This window comes from Xiphias gladius, chromosome 10 (genome assembly GCF_016859285.1).
Source record: "Xiphias gladius isolate SHS-SW01 ecotype Sanya breed wild chromosome 10, ASM1685928v1, whole genome shotgun sequence".
NCBI classification, from domain to species: domain Eukaryota; kingdom Metazoa; phylum Chordata; class Actinopteri; order Istiophoriformes; family Xiphiidae; genus Xiphias; species Xiphias gladius.
Window position 1 is genome coordinate 16016611 of NC_053409.1, and position 16761 is coordinate 16033371.

Genomic DNA, 16761 nt, shown 5'->3' on the forward strand with positions numbered 1-16761 from the left:
TAAAGGAAATGGATCCTCTACAAAGTCAGCAGTCCATTTAGGTTGGATCATGTACAAATGAAAACACAAAAATTACTTTTCAAGTGGTTCTGCATCAGCACGTGCTACAGGCTGCTTCCCCAAAGGCAGGTGAATTAATTCAAGCACTATGCTAGGTGGTGGGCTAGTTCATCGTGGCTATTTGAGCAGTTATTAAAGAAGGAAAATCAAACAATGAAATTGATCACTTGGAGTTTGATTTCTTAAATCTGATGAGTTTCTGATGAAATTTGAATAATAATTAACATTGTAACCGTGAATTCAGAGTAACTGCGCAAGATCTGGATTTATTTTGTCTAAATACAAAAATGCTGGTACTTTCCTACATCCAAATTCCAGATGTGATTATGCATTTAGAAATGACACTTTGTAGTTAAGGAGAAAACACTGCAGATGTGTGAACTAGTCACTAACATGCAGAGTTGAGCAGGTGGAATACAGCAATGTGCTGAAGGTTTAAGTGCTGAAGGAGTCCGCCAAGAGCAAGTGATACAGAGCGATTGCATCTGGATTGCAGGGGGAAGGATGGATGGAGAGATGGTTGTGGAGGAAAGTAATGCGCAGAAGAATGTAATGGAAGCTGTCCTACTCATGGCTGGGTAGGTAAACATGAATTGTTTGGAGAGCTTGAGCGAGAGAAAGAGAGGTCTGGTAGTGGTCAGAGATACTGTGATGGTATGTACACAGGAGATCTGACTACACATTAATTTGATGAGGGTAAACAGTATTAGTTAATGAGAAATACAAAAAAGAATGTTATGTTTTTTTTGTGATATAACTAAGTATGTGTGGTCTATGCAGTTAAAAGATGACTTGTGTATGGTGCAAATTAGATGGATTATGTTAAGTGTGGATGTGTGTGTGAGTGTTCATGGGATCTCACTTACGTGTTTTGATGTTGTTGTCTCTGTATGTCCCATTGAGAATCGCTAGCTCCATCAGCTGCATCTTCTTCAAATTGTCTTCTCCCTCCGCCTGTGAAAAACAGAAATTTTAATATCTATCCGCAATAAAACGCCACACACCATTTCCACACAGGCTGGGCCCCCTTTACAGGCCAATTGAAACAATCCACATTACAACCATTTCACCTTGACTACATGACCGTGTTGGTAAAAAGCTACAGTGGTGCAGCTAAATCATTTGGATACGACCATTTCATCTGTTCTCCACAAGCACCAGTTGGATTAGGTTTAGGGAAACAGAAATGGAGATAAGCTAAAGTGTTGTTGTCATGGCAGAGTGCCTTGTTGTTACTAAAATGCTGACAGAGACATTAAGTGTGGGAATGCATATTCATAATCCATATCAGGATGATAATTACTGCAATTTTCTTTGCTCCCTAGTGCGCAATCAAATGTGCAATAACTGCCCTGGCTAATGTCAGTCCTGTCAATTAATGTTTGGATAAATAAATACAAAAGCAGCAGCCACTTTCATTATCGTCAAATTAGGGGACTGAAATTATTCACAGAAAGCAATTAAGATAGTACCCCTCCTCACACTAACACCCCCCCCACACACACACCCAAAAAAAAAAACCAAAAAAAAAAAAAAACTCCAATTCCCTTGCAGCTACCGAACACTCAATAACCATGACAACACAGAAGCCCCTGTGATTATCCAGGTTGTACATCTTAATTTAAGCAGGGCCTTATGTGAATTCATCTCCAAACTGAACGGTGCAAAGACAGGCATGTAAAGCCTTGCTGACCTCAGATTCACCTGAAGTGACCTATTTCATACTTTTTTCTAACGGTACAGATGCGATGCTTGTTCACTCACTATTTTAACTCACAAATACGAAGGCTTAAGCACATGCACTCTGCATCTGCATGTAAACGCATAACCTGCGCACACACAGTAAGGCAAACCAGCCTGTTAGTGGTGGCAGTACTAAAAGCAGGAAAGCAGACACTGAACCTCCGCCGTTTCTCTATTCTATCTCTGTGTAGAGTCTGTCTCCTGGACTAAATCACAGTTCAACAGCAGTCTGCCGCTCCATTCAGAGAACGATAAGGCGAGAAAGACATGGAAGAAGAGAGAGAAAGAAAGGAAAAAAGAACGAGGGCTCAGAGTTAAGCCCTCCCCTGAGACTCCTCTTCAACTCAGCCACAGAGAGAAGAGGAGAAAGAGCTACGTTAAGCAAGAGAAAAAGTGACAGAGGCTGGTCTCCCTTGACTAAATATAAAGCAGTGGCCTCAGAGCAGTCACAGTATTCAGCTGTGTGCTCGCACGCCTGTGCAATGTTTAGTGTACCACAGAGGTGCCAATTAACGAAGCAAGGAAATTCTCTCTCTCCTTCACTACGTCCAAAGTGTCCTGTCTCTCCTTTCTTTAATAGGGAACTCTTAAAGCACAAAAATACACCAACATTTTTACAAGCTACATATTTCCCTGCAAAGACAGACAAAAAGCTAGTAATACAAAAAACTAGTGATCCAACACACACGATTCACATTTTTCTGCTTATCAAAATTTGATGATATGTATCACAGAGCTGAAGAAATTCACAATTTTAATGTGGCCTAATACCAAAAAGAAGGTACTGAACAAATGGCTTCATAATTCATTGTGTAGCTCAAAAACATGGTGATATACAACCGTGAACCTACTATTTGATATCCAAACGAAAATTTATGATACAATTATCCTAATTAACACATTAAGTAGTTATATTATATATAATATTATTATTATATTCTAAAAGTATACACAGAACCACATACCCATGTTCCTCCTAAATAGATGCCGAGCCCTAGTTTGTTCCCTCACCATCAGCCTTGGAGGTGAAGAGAAGACCACTTGACGTGCAGCGCTGACGATAACCATACTAGGCTAATTGAACATGGTCTAGGTCAATGGCTAACATGGGCAAGCAAACCCTCCTCACTGGAGAGCCAAAATCACTACTAATTAGATGCTGCAACCTCTATCTAAACACTTATATAAATGAATGAACAGGCCCTGAAATAGCTGCCTATCACACCTAAAAGTGTGCAAAGTAAACAGTACTGAGTGCAATTTCTCATTATCTTTGCTTCTTCCTTTTTGGTGTTCCTCATTAGTTTACTACATCACAAATTAATCAGGCCATGACCTCTACAACCTTGTACAATTAAAAAAAAAAAAAAAAAAACTTAAAAAAAAAAAAAAAAATACATAAAAAAAAACAAACAACCAACAAGTCTGCTAAAATGTACAAATGACTCCCACAAATCCAAACAGCCATTTTTTTATTCCTTCTGTGTGTGTGTGTGTGTGTGTGTGTGTGTGTGTGTGTGTGTGTGTGTGTGTGTGTGTGTGTGAGATCGTGTGTGTGTGTGTCCAAAAACTGTGTCAGTAGTTCTCTGGAAGTTGGCCAAGCCGACTTGCTAGACAAAGTTGGGAAATGAGGGAAGGAAAGAGAAAAAGACCACACAAAAAGAGAATATTACTTCAGCAGATGCAAATCATGGGGGTGGGGGGTTGAATGCATTATGCTTTCGAAGCTTAACAAGTTTATCGTGACGACAACAAATCAAACATTTGTTTTTGCTTTTTATTTTCACTGTATGGAGAGTTATATAAACACTATCCATTCTAAAGAAACCTTACTTGCCACAAGGTTTCCCCAACACACAGGGCTGCTGTCTCCCAACAATCATTTACACGACTCCTTAGTCTTTCCTCTCAAATCAAGTGCAGGTAGTCATTATGAGCAATTTGCAAAATGGAGAACCACAAATCCTCGTTGTGTTTTTACTTACTTTTTAATCTATACTTAAATAGTTTGTGACAAAACTAACCTTTAAAAATTTATAAAAAAGATCAATACACTTTTGGGCTGTTAGAAGTGGACTGCTTTCTCACAAGATAAGACTGTATGTATGAGGGGGAATACAAAGGTCTTGGTAGCAGTTTGCTATATAAGTGTTATCCCTGCATGTGTATGTTTGTGTGTGCTGTATGATGATGGATCTGCAGGGTTGTGGGGGTTAAATGGGCACAGGGGAAGAGGGTGCCACCATCCATCCAACTCTGCATAGGTGGCACACTGCCTGTTGAGAGCAGCAAGACACAAAATAGAGGGCAGCGAGAGGAGAAGAGCACAGATGCTGCTGCTAGGATGAGGTGCGCACTGCTGTGAGTGAAATGTGTGTATCCCCAGTGGAGTGCTGCTGATATAGCTCCATCTTCTCAATAACACAGTTTGTTAGCTAAAGCCCCCAAACCCCGACAGATCATTTCTAATTTACATCTGAAACAAGCTCATTTTTCCCCATCAAAATACAAATTCCCTACTGCAACATTTCCCTCCTTTTTCTGTTTTTGTTCTGTGCAGTACTCTGCGGATGTTTGGGAAGAGTTGGCAATGTCAGCATCCTGGTTTGAGCTACACAACAAATAAAATGGCAGATCCAAAATGGCTGCACACAGGAGCTCTGAGATCAGGAGAAACCAAACGATAATTCTGTTGACACTGGTGAGATCGAGTTTGGATTGACTTAAAGCAACATTATGCAGCTATTTTACCTTAAAATAACAGCTTCATAACAATTTTGATGGTACACTGACTTGTAATACGGAGAATGGCGCCTCTTTCATTCCAACTCTGCACCCTGAAAACCTGTTCATGCACTATGTAACTTAGGTTGAGTGGGTACAATCTCGTGTGAGACGTGTGTAATGCTTTAGGGCACTATGACACACACCACCAACTATGGGTCTTCAGCTAGGTATAAGATGACATTAGCTTGGTTTTCGCAGTGCGGATATAATGGCAGAGGCGAAGAGACTACCTCCTAGCTACTACATTTTAGCACACAGCTGCTGTGGGTTCAGATGCTTTCGGTCAATTAGATGAGCCGAATGCTGACTTGACATGAGTGGACAGTGTGATCGCTGGTTTTTACTGCGATGATGATTTTATGTTTATTCCCTGAGTGACTGATAAGCTTTGTTTTCTGTACATGAGCTGCCATATTCTAGGGGTACGCTGCTTCCAGGACCCTTAATTGCTCAGACTCGGAGATCAACAGAATTTCATGCGCCAGCGTCCTGTAATTACCACTTGTGGCTGCAGAGGCCACTTTTGCCGCTGCTCAGCAAAAGTTACGCAGTCTTGCTTTAAATCGGGTAGCCCGGGGTTTCCGGGCCAGCTTCCTACTGCAGAAGCACAGCTTAGATGAATGTTTGATGAACAGCACCAGAGAGAGCAGTTAACACTTTAATGTTGCCTTGCTCAAGGTGTCGCCACAATTAACAGACTCCTCAGTCAGCATGCACCACCCATAATAAAACATTCGCTCAGACCCTGCCATTTCTAGGACAATGTGTGTGTGAGCATGCTGCATGTGCGTGTCTGTAATGATCTGGCTGCTGGAATCCCCAGGAGAGGAATAGCTGCTGGATTACAGAGTAAGAGAGGGATGAGGAAAGGAAGTTTTTCTTTATCATCCCTAAAATGCACACATGCATGTGCGAAACAAATGCACACACCCGCACACTCCTGTCCATCAGCAAAAAAGGCACTCAATAAAGCTGCTCTATCCACAAGAATCAGATTCAATCAATGAGGCCTATTTGTGAAATCAGTAGAGCGGTAAAAGCTATCAGGGAGGAGCAAGACAGAAGGATGAGGGAAGGAGCGAAAAGGAGGAGGAGGGAGGAGAAGAGAGCGCGATGAGCTAAAGTAGGTGAGCCGTGTCCCACTGCCTACCTGACAACCCTGAGATGAGGTCACTAGATGCATGCTAAATCACTGTCATGCCTTACTCTTTTGTGCCTCTTGCCTGATCAAAGCTTGTGTCTATATGCTGATGATTACAAACTGTAGCCAATGGCAATTGTTACAGACAATTGAGCTTATGTTCAATGCTACATATATACTGTGTGTGTGGATGACAATAAGAAACAGATGAGTGGCTGTCAGAGTGTTTATAACTGTACCTTCAGTCTCCCCCTGACACCCCAATTCCTGGCCGTTTTCCTATCCATCTCGCCTCACAACAGGCACCTGGATTAGGTCAGATGAATTTGCTCATGTCTATGGCTGCAACTGAGGGGGTGTTTTTGCTCATATCTGGCAAGAGTCACCGTCTATGCAGCTCAGCTCAGCTAACAGCTGAGCTCTAAAGGATGAAATGCTGAGCAGTGAGAGAGATAGAAAGAGAGGTGAAACAAAAGAGTACCAGGAGGAGAAATGGCACTGCAGAACAAGTACAAAAGAAAGTGTGAATGACTGAGTTGGTGGAGAGATGGTGAGATGGTGAGATATTCAGGAAGAAGAAAGGGATAGGTGGAGAATATAGACAAGAAAAGACAGACAGTGTAGTGAAATCCAATTTGTCTGTTCCCTAGTGGGCTGACACTGGCTAAGGCATGCTTTCCTTCCCTGGCCTCACTGTCAGTCATCACAAACTGGTGAATGCACACGCGTGTGTACACACACACACACACACACACACACACACAACCAAACACATATCTTAGGCTTTCGCAGGGCCAGGGTCAGGCTCTCTCCAAACTACTCCAATTACCTCAGCAGTAAACACAGCCTGCCTGGCCTGCCTCCTGGGATACAGGGAGAGGCAGAATGTGTAGACCTGAGAATGAGAGGGGAGGGGAAAAAATTTAGCAGAGTGGAGTGGAGGTGGTGGTATTGGAAGCCTCAGGGAAGGAGGAGTAGATGACTTGATGTAGAGGGATGGAACTGGTAGTGGCGGCAGCTGGGTTTTTCTCCTGTTCCCCTCCCTCTCTCCACTCCCTTTTGGTTCCTTCCCAAACTCTAACATCTGGAGGAAAATGATTACTCTCACCACGCTGCCAAGAAGACTTATCAACAATTCCACACTCTCAAGAAGTGGAGAGTTAGAGAAAAAGGAAGGAATGAGTACTTGTAGCAAGCTGCAAAACATCTCCACACTAAATAAATAAGTGACAAGAAAGTTTAATCAATTCAAGGCAACTAAAGCAAACCTGGAAGCTGGATTGAAAACATGTGCAGCAAACCTGATTCCCATGTTTTCATAGAAGAGACCATAAATCAAATAACCACTCTACCAAAAACAAAAAAATACATACATGACCCGTGCGCACACACACGCACACCTTTTTATTTTTCATGGAAAACCATGCATCAATGAAGTACTGCAAGGAAAGCAAAAAATACATATTATGTACAACACAAAACAACACATTAAACCCTTTTCACTTTTCAATGAGAGGATCCTGCATCAATCTATTAAAGGAAAAAAAAACCATATACAACACTACACAAACAACTATAACCTTTTCATAAAAGCACATTTAAAGAGTGTTCTGGAAGTAAGTGTTGTATGTCCTTTCTCAAATTCACTGCTGCACTTTCAAAGGCAATTTTCTTTCCTCTGCCTTGCTCCTCGGCTTTTGTGAGCATATCTGCCAAGGGAATCAGGCCTCAACTGTATTTTCCTTTTCCCCAAAGACTAACAACGCAATCTCCTGCAACTCTCCTCTCTGACTGTCTTCTACCTTCACAACACTCCCGTAAAGCTTCTTTATTTCTCCTTTACTCCTTTGCTCCTTTCCTCACTCCCAGACAGCTCTGTTAGCGATGTGCGCCATTAGTCATGCTAAACCACCAACACACTAGCTCATTAGCATAGAAGTGAACCTGACTCCAGTCAGATTATTACAAACACATCACAGCTGCTCCGCCCCATTACTGTCAATCACACAGCTTACTGAGGTACAGTTTAAAGTGGCACATTACGAAGTCAAGAACTAACTCTTCTGTTAATACTCCACTTTCTGAATCATAGCAAAGCTCATAAGTGCCAAGGCCTCAGAGTAACAGAGCTGCCTCTGTTCTGTCTGATGTAGCACTGGTGGGTGCTCAGGGTGTTACAATATGTGGCAGAGAAGTATTAATTGGTAGAACCTAGTTTACTCCCACAGCTTCTCTGGGGTTATCCATAACAAGCAGTGTAAGCATGGGTGGTGGACCCAGTATGGGCCCTGGCACTTGCACTGGCTCCTGGATCTATTGGGCTTATAACAGCCTTATCCTTAGCCTTATTGTGCCAGAGAAGATTGAAGAGGGCAGCCTTGCTACTCTGTGCTAGCCCCATTAATATCAACTGACACACTGACTGACTCAGTGTCACCAACAGGAGAAAGGAGAGGAAAAAGGGAGAAGGAAAGAAAATATTTTTTTTCTACCAGCTCACTGCACTCTCTGGAACTGAAAGAAGAAGAAGAAAAAAAAAAAAAAATCAGTTTTTCTCTCCAATCAAAAGCATTTCTAGTAGTACAGGGAAAAGCTGTGCGGAAATTCTGAGTGATCTTGTTTATCCTCAGAAACTGGGCTGGTATTCCATGTAACATAACAGTATTAAGAGCGGATTAAACTTCGTATAAATAACCTAGAAAAATATATACCGATTTAACAACACGATTTGGATATATTATTAAAGCTTGTTGGCCTGCATCGGCTTTGACAAACAGATGATGTTACAGAGCAGGAGAGATCATGCAGTCCCACCATGTTGTACAGACCAACAAACAGCTGTCTGTTTCTCCTGTCGCCTTTCTCTCATCATCATCATCTGTTCCCTACCTACCAATAAAATTCCCTCTTTTTCATATGTCATCCCTGCCCATATTCCCAATTTGCACCCTCAATCGCTACCTTATTCACCCACTGCAGTTCCATTTCTCCTTCCACTTTCCCTCTCTTCTTCTACCTTTATCCCTCATTCCACCAAGCTGCCAGACGGTGTATTGTTCTGTCGCTGTGATCCTTTAATGCCATCCAATCGAGCAGGGAATATCTTGAAGGGATTTGGCCAGGGATGATTTGGGAGCTTTAAAAACTGCTAGGGGATTTGCATCAGATTCAAAGATCCTGACTCAGAGCTGATCACTGGAGTCTTCGCCTAAAACAGAGATCTAAGTACCTCCTGCAAGACATGGGATTCAAACCTGGAACCCTCTGGATAGATCTATCTGGATACATGCAGTTAGCCCAAGACCGCAATTTTTAAACAACCTATTTAGAGACACCTTGGGTGTCTCTGGCTTATCTGGCTCCATTCAATTTGACAAAGCTCATATTGTCAATTTCTGCAAAGGTGCAAACCTCAATTCAGTCAATAAACCCTGTAACATCCCCCATACTTACTTACTCTAATTACTCATATTGACAATGTCAACATGCAAGGCTTATTATAGGAGAGATCTGAGAGTCCAATTCATTCACATGAAAATGAATCTTCCCTACACTGCAAAAATATGTCACCAAAGAGGGAACTATCACTATAATAATTTTGACAATTTTTAGCAAGTACTAGCTTGCAGAGCTATGAGGCATCTTAGTAGTTCTGTGTAAAGCACCTTCAATGCATCGATGAAAAGTATATTCTATTTTTTTAGTATGTCAGTGTTACATATGTTTTTCGCCTTCTCTGGCAAGACAACTGAAAATGGCATTTCAACAGAGCTTATTAAACAGAAAAAGAGAAATGTTTTGGTTTTAGTTTTGTTGCGCACCACTGAACACAACCCAACTACCACCATGGGAAAACCAGTCAATGCAATAGAGAGTAAGTGGAGTATTGCAAACACCACCACTAACAAACAAAAACAGTGTGAAAGAGAAAGAGAAAAGAAGGGGACTGTGATAAACAAAGCAAATGAACCCGAGTGAGATAAAAAAAAAAAATAGAAGCGAAACTTCTACACTTGAGACACCATGGAGGAGACAAAGAAAGCCATCAGTTCAGAGTTGGCTAGTGGGACTGAGAGAATGGCGTTTGAAATGACTTGAGCGATGGCTGGCAAAGTGAGGCATCACAGACTGTAGGAGCTGAATTTGACGGGTGGCCTTTGGGCTCTCTAAACGCTGAGCTCTACTCAATCCTATTTTCCTGCCTAAACACTGGGACACACAGTCGCTGGAGAGGGAGAGATGAAAGCACTCTGTGTGTGTGTGTGTGTGTGTGTGTGTGCCCACTTCGCAGATGTTGACGCTTGGCCCTGGTAAGGCCCTAGGGGAAGTTCAGAAACAACTGTGGGTGGACAATGTATAAAGTGGTGTGTGTGTGTGTGAGAGACAAAGAGTAAGAGTGGCATGCAGACAATGTTCACAAGTCTCTATGAGCACTGAGCCTTTGGAGTTGCAGGGTCCTAACCGCAGCTTCCTGACAATCAACCCACAGGCATATGCACACATGAAAACATACACACGCATATGCACACTTCTGCATTTCCTTGCTTCTCTGTAAGGGGATTAAGTGGACCTTCAAAGAGAGGCAGAGAGATTGGCCAGGGGCCTGCAGGGTCCCTCTCTTCGCAACTGGAGGACCAGGGCAGATTAAAACTGCCTGGGCCACTGTGCTTGCCTTGTTACCCACCTCCTCTTCCTGTGAACTGCATTAGGAAACTTGCAAAAACCCCTGGAGGAGCCAAGCACAACCAGGTGGATTAGGAAGGAGGTTATTTTACAATGATGTTAGGGACCTAGGGGCCTAGTTAGGGATGGAAGTGCATGTCTGTGTGTGTGAACTGAAATTAAAAGGACAGTCCAAGTGGGCAAGGCAATTTTGTAAGTGATGCAGAGGGCCTGTGTACATAGAATGCACCTTCACTGGGGATCCTGACTGACTTAAAAATCTAATGAATGAGAAAGAAGAAACAGGATTATTTCCCCTAGAGGGGAGAAATGAACGAGATAGATTAGCAACAGGATGATGTTTCAAGGAGAAATAAGGGAAAGAAAAACTCAAGAGACTGTAAGAGAGAAAGTGCTAATTGTGGCATGATGAGGCTGAGGTTGGGTTCACGACCATGGATGACATATTTCCAAACCTAGACACCGAGTCGTCACAGACAATAAGAGACTTAGCACCAGTATTCTTCAGTCTAGCATCATGACATTTTGCCTTGTTAACTAGTCAGAATTAGTGATTCATTGTTGATTATTACTGTTAAGACTTTGACTGATTAAGTAGATATTTGTATTACATAAATAATTTCTTTACTGGTAGCATCTGTAGCATGTAAAAGACAGTGCATTTGCATGTTACGTTGCTTTTCTCTTTCTTCACCAACTGTCCACGCCAGTGAGTTGACGAATGACAGAGGTATAAAATAAATGAGGAAAGGTGGGGAAGGAGATGAAACATGCCATTCAGCACAAATGTTATTGCAATCTGAATCTTTTCCCCGCCTTAGAGTTTTCACCATTTCCTGTGGCTTGCTCCGTGAGCAGACTCCTGATGATGAGGGGAACAGAAGGGAGAGAGGGATTCAAAGTCACACTGCCTCTTTCTTTGCTCTTATGGCATTTCTGAAACACCAATCATCACAACAACAATGAGCTTACTATAGGTATGCCTCTGGCTTGATGGACATACACAAGAAATTATATCTAAATTAAATACATTTACTCCCATGATTACAAGGCCACTGTATTAAACTGTCCCTTTGTTAGGATGCTTTAAATTGTTGGACGTTATCTGGTGATAATTAGGTGATAATTATTAAAATTAATGCAGCTTTATCTGATCACACCTGCTGTAGATATCTTTTCTATGTGTGTTTTTCAGCTACATATAGCAGGCGGAATGGCCAAATCTCCCTAAACTGAGATTGCCTGACGAAGTCTGCCTGCCTTTCCTTGCTAGGGCCAGGAAATTAAAGGAGGAGGAGGACAAGACCAGGGAAGGTTGCCAGGCTTAGGCAGGTTGCTCCCTACAGGGGGTGCTGTTTCTTTAGGGTCAGAACCACCTGTCTGCCCACCAGGAGAGGAATGGAGCTGGAGGGATGGGCAGATGGAGATATGGAGGGGAGGAACCCTCAGGCCAAGACCAGACCAAGTCCCCCCTGCCTGGTTTGGGCTGACAGGAGGGATTTGGAACACATAGACAGAAGCTCAATAGTTGCCGTATGTAGTAGAGCAATAAAAATCTTACACTGGAGGATTTTGTGCGACTTGAGAATCATTAAAATTTGTTCCAAACAAATAACAACAGAGTTGGTGGCACATCCTCTCCACACAATCCAGAGAAAACATCTTTATACACTTTTATAATATATCAGTGACACTGCCATGCTTTCAGTGACTTGTACAAGAGACAGACATCTCCAGCCTGTTCCGTAGTTTGTAACCTGTGTTGTTAACTTGACGTGGTGGCCTTCAGGCCACCGCAGATACAGTGATAAAAGAGTGGCCAGAGAGAGAGAAAGAGGGCAGCAGACAGCAAGAGACAGGGCAAATACACAACAACAACAACAACAACAACAACAACAACAACAACAAAAAGGACACACGCTGAGGGGAAAAAGGAGGGTGGGGAAAGATGGGTAGAAAGAAAACAAGGTAAAAAGAGAGAAGAAAGAGTGGTACGAGAGAATAAATGTACACATTTACTTGGCTAGATATTGTATGTAGCATTAGAATGAAGCAACACATGGCAGTGTTGCAACAAAATTTTTTTTCTTCTGTGTTGGTGGTGGTATAAAAAGAGGAAAGAAAAAGTATGCAAACAGTGAAATATATATGCCAACAACACTGGTCTTCTACATGATTTACAGAAGAGAGTAGGATGGTGGTTTCCCTTTCTGCACATTTCTGAGGTGATAAATACAAAAATATTCTCTTTTTCGTCCCCTCTTCCTCTTTGAATGGCACAGAGGTAAGACCCAGGTAAAAATAGGTCCCTGATTTTCTGCCAATAATTAAGGGTTTTCATGTGTGGTTCTTCTGTGTGATATAACTGGTTGCGTGTGTGGCCATTTATTTTCCAACCACTCTGTACTGGTGAACTGGGATGCCAGATAGGGTCTTGCATGAGCCTGCTTTTACATGTTTGACGTTTATGCCAACTTTCTACCCAAAGGAGTTAAGCATTTTATTGTTGCCTTGGTGTCTGGAATGCAGTTGAAGAGGGTCTGCTGGACCTCATCCACCCAGTTTTTTATGTAACGAAGAAGTTGTCAGAAGATGTCAGCAGGGGATGTATAAATGTCGGGGTATATGCTTGAGTAAATACTGTTTCACCTTACATCGCCAATCATGGTCACTTCTCACACACTAACCAATCAAATGACATGCAGTAGTGATCATTATTGGCATAAGTGCTGGAAAAAGCACACCTGGTAAAGTGGTTTAAGTGGTCAATTCTGATTACCCACTTATCACCTCTAGATCATTAATAGGAGGTGATTTATACATCGCACAGTTTTAGTGTTTGCTCTCCTGGTTACAGGTTTTCAGTAGGTATTTGGGAGGTACCTTGTCTCAAATATATTAGCGGGGTATAGAGGGACCAAAAAAACGGATAAATTAGTGAAAATAGTGTGAGGACGTCAAGATGGATAATGATGAAAGTGAAAGACAGAGACAGACAGACAGACAGACGCAAAGTAAGAAAACAGCACAACGGCACTGAAGGAGGAGCACAGTGATGCAGTTTTGCTGTCTCAAGTAGAGGTCACCAAGTCAAGGAAGCCAATTAAAAAGATGATTAACATTCATGTGGGAGATGCAGTGTCTACTTACAGTTGGGACGGGCTCACCATTCTCTCACACATACATATTGAACATAATGGGAGCAGTGAACAGTGTAGTCCAGCCTGTTGTAACTGTGGTGTCCTGGGAGGTGGAGATCAGGAGGTTAATATGATCCAATCCAGCTCCTTCATTAGCCTGATGAAGGTAATAACAGCCTACAGGGAAAGAATGGCTGCCAGGTTGACTAAAACCATCCACCTACTGCCTGCAGGCCTCTAAGCCTACTTGAGTTGGCTGGCATAGTGAGGTAATAGCTACTTTTGTTATTCATCACTTTTAAATGCACACAATCATACAGTACTTGGGACAAGAAAAGATATTTTAGCCTTTCTCACAGTGTGATGTGTGTGTCTATCACCACCTTTACTTAGCAGCCATAGCACAGGCCTTGCAGGTAGATTACAGGTGATACACATTATGGTATGGGGGCAAACTAAAATGTCCAGGGATGATAGAAACATACAAACTAGTATAATCACACCTCAAGTTTTTGCTTTTCATGAACCAAAAAACACAATCTCCCACATTGTAGGACCATAAAGTTGTAATTTTAAAGTAATTACAGTATGGTAGATGTAACACCTGTTGCGGAGTATTGCCTTCAGAAACACTAGAGTCATGTGCGTCAAGCACAGTTAAAGGCATGCATCACCAAGCCAATCAATCAGGCCCACTAAGAAATGTAATCTTCTGTTCATGGATATGGCTGGATATCATGCATGACAGAGGACATGAGGGGGGGAAAGTAGATTAAGAGTAAATAAGAGGAGAATGGTAGTGATAGGAAGGGCCTAACAGAGAATCAACATCATTAATTGGAGAGGCACACATGGATGGATGCAGCCAGATGGTGTTTTGTACTCATTTGTCATACACTGCTGACAGAGAGAGAGGAGAGTGAGAGCTAGAAAAATGAAAAAAAAAAAAAAAAAAAAACCAATGCAAAAAAGGGGTGTTTATTGATTGCAAAGTCAGTACACTGCTGTCAGAACAGACTTCCACTGTTTAAATCTAGCTCTGCTTGTTCTGCATCATCTTCTCTGTGTGCCTTTCCTGTCCGAGTGGTTCTGATGGTGCTGCCATTGTAGCACTCTGCAAAGCCGGATGCATACTGGCGAGTACAGACACAACACCCCGCAGATCGCCAAACTTGGCTTCAATTAAGGTCCATCTGTCTGCCTTTTACAAAAACACCATCTACTGTATGTTCTTCCTCAATGGTGGTCAAAGGCAGAGCGAGAAATAGGAGAGAAAAAAGAGAAATAGAGATGAAAAGAGACTCGTGCTCAGGGGAGCAAGAGACTGGAACACGAACAAATGGGCATACAGGTTTGCCCGAAATTTAGTTTTGGCCTACAAGGACTACAATGAGATTGGTGAGCCGAACATAGCAACTGATATAGAGCTTTCACTTTGCTAGCAACTGCCAAAGCATTTATAAAAATGAAAAAAGAAAAGTGGAGCAATGAAACCATCTCTTAATTTCCATAATGTGGACTAGAACTACATAAGTGAGGAAAATACCAAAAATTGATCTATAAAAAGGGGCAATAGAAAGAACGACGTAACCGAGAGGGGGTTGGAGCACATGAGTGAGCAGTAAGATGAAGCCAGGACTGGGTTCCTACTGTGTTGCAAATGGAGAGCAGTGCTCGAGGCCGCTGGTTTGCTCGGACTGCTACTATGCTCACTTTGTTCTTGGCAATGACAGTTTCATTCAGGGAGACATTCACTTGGCTCTACAGAGCCCAAGTGCCCCAGCACCAACTAGCTTTTTCTTTCTCTGTGTACTGTTCTCCTTTCAAACATAACCTTTTCCTGCTTTCTCCGATGCTCTATAAGTGTGTGTGTGTGTGAGAGAGTGAGTGAGTGAGTGAGTGAGTGAGTGAGTGAGTGAGTGAGTGAGTGAGTGAGAGAGAGAGAGTGAGTGAGAGAGAGAGAGAGATTGGAGCTGACATGGAGGCAGTGTGACCCTCGACTCTCAACAATCCTCTTCACTTTCATCATTATCCATCTTGACGTCTTCACACTATTTGCACTCATTTATCCAGCTTTTTGGTCCCTCTATACCCCACTAATAAATTTGAGACAAGGTACCTCCCAAATACCTATTGCAAACCTGTAACCAGGAGAGCAAACACTAAATTCACGGCTAACAAGGCTACTCTTAATGTACTGTAGGTACCTTGCAGCAAATGCCTGCTGTCACAGCACTGAATCAGATGTAGAACATTGTGGCAGCTTTAGTTCCTAGTTCTACAGGACTATAGCTAGAAACCTCCTCTCTAAGTTCTTATGAAATGAAAATTATTTGCTTTACACCATAATCTACCAGTCCCTGCAGGTCAAAAATCACAAAAGACCAGAATTAACAGACTTTTCACCAGAGTAAAAATTCTGCATGCAGCTGACTTATCACAACAGAGCATAACAATTTGATCACTCAGAAAGCATGAGGTGCTGTACTGGGGGTTTGTTTCCAGGGTAACGTGTTTACATTTATATTTCAGGAGTTAACCTGCTTGGGATTTTTACAGTGCAACTTGCAGTGGAATGCGACATAATTATGTTTTATGCTTCATTTTCTAGATCAGCAACATTATAAGTGGAAATAATGCAAAGGTCAAAGCTATTGTACAATCATGACCATTGTATCACACTAGAATTATCAATTAAAAAAAACTAATACTAGAAAATTAGAAATGCAAAATGGTTTATGGAACCTCTTTAATCTTCAAGCACATGAAGCATGAAAATGTGTGTTAAGCCTATACTAGTGTTTACAAAGTACAGGATGATAAAAATCGAAGGACTCCTTAATTTATCTGAAAAAGAAATAAAGCATCTGTACTTGTAAGATTTAGCACAAGTGCCTAAAAGCAAAATGTAAACACAAAGATGTTTCTAGCACTCTTTATATCTATTGGGAAAAGGTATCTTTAGGTAAAAGCACTGAGGGTTACCTAATAGCAAGGCCTTTGTCTGGTCTAAGATGGCCTTGTCCAATTTTCTACCTGTCTGTCATTTTCCCATAACCCCTTCAAACAGTGTTGTGAACTGAGAGTATAAATAAGAATTTATTATAACCATAACAATGTCCAGTGCATACACCTGTCAATCACACTCACATAAATGAGCACACATGTGCATAATGCACAAACGGACACAAAAAACAGATACACAGC

The 16761-nt window shown here is 41.9% G+C and overlaps 1 protein-coding gene across 4 annotated transcripts in view; it reads right to left on the bottom strand.

The window, feature by feature from the left end:
* Positions 1–16761, bottom strand: part of qkia (QKI, KH domain containing, RNA binding a) — an 82779-nt gene that overhangs the window by 10957 nt on the left and 55061 nt on the right. For all 4 annotated transcript variants that reach the window (XM_040136652.1, XM_040136649.1, XM_040136651.1 and 1 more), the window contains exon 5: positions 927–1014. In XM_040136652.1, the coding sequence (XP_039992586.1) occupies positions 927–1014 (88 nt within the window). The remainder of the gene's footprint in view (positions 1–926; positions 1015–16761) is intronic.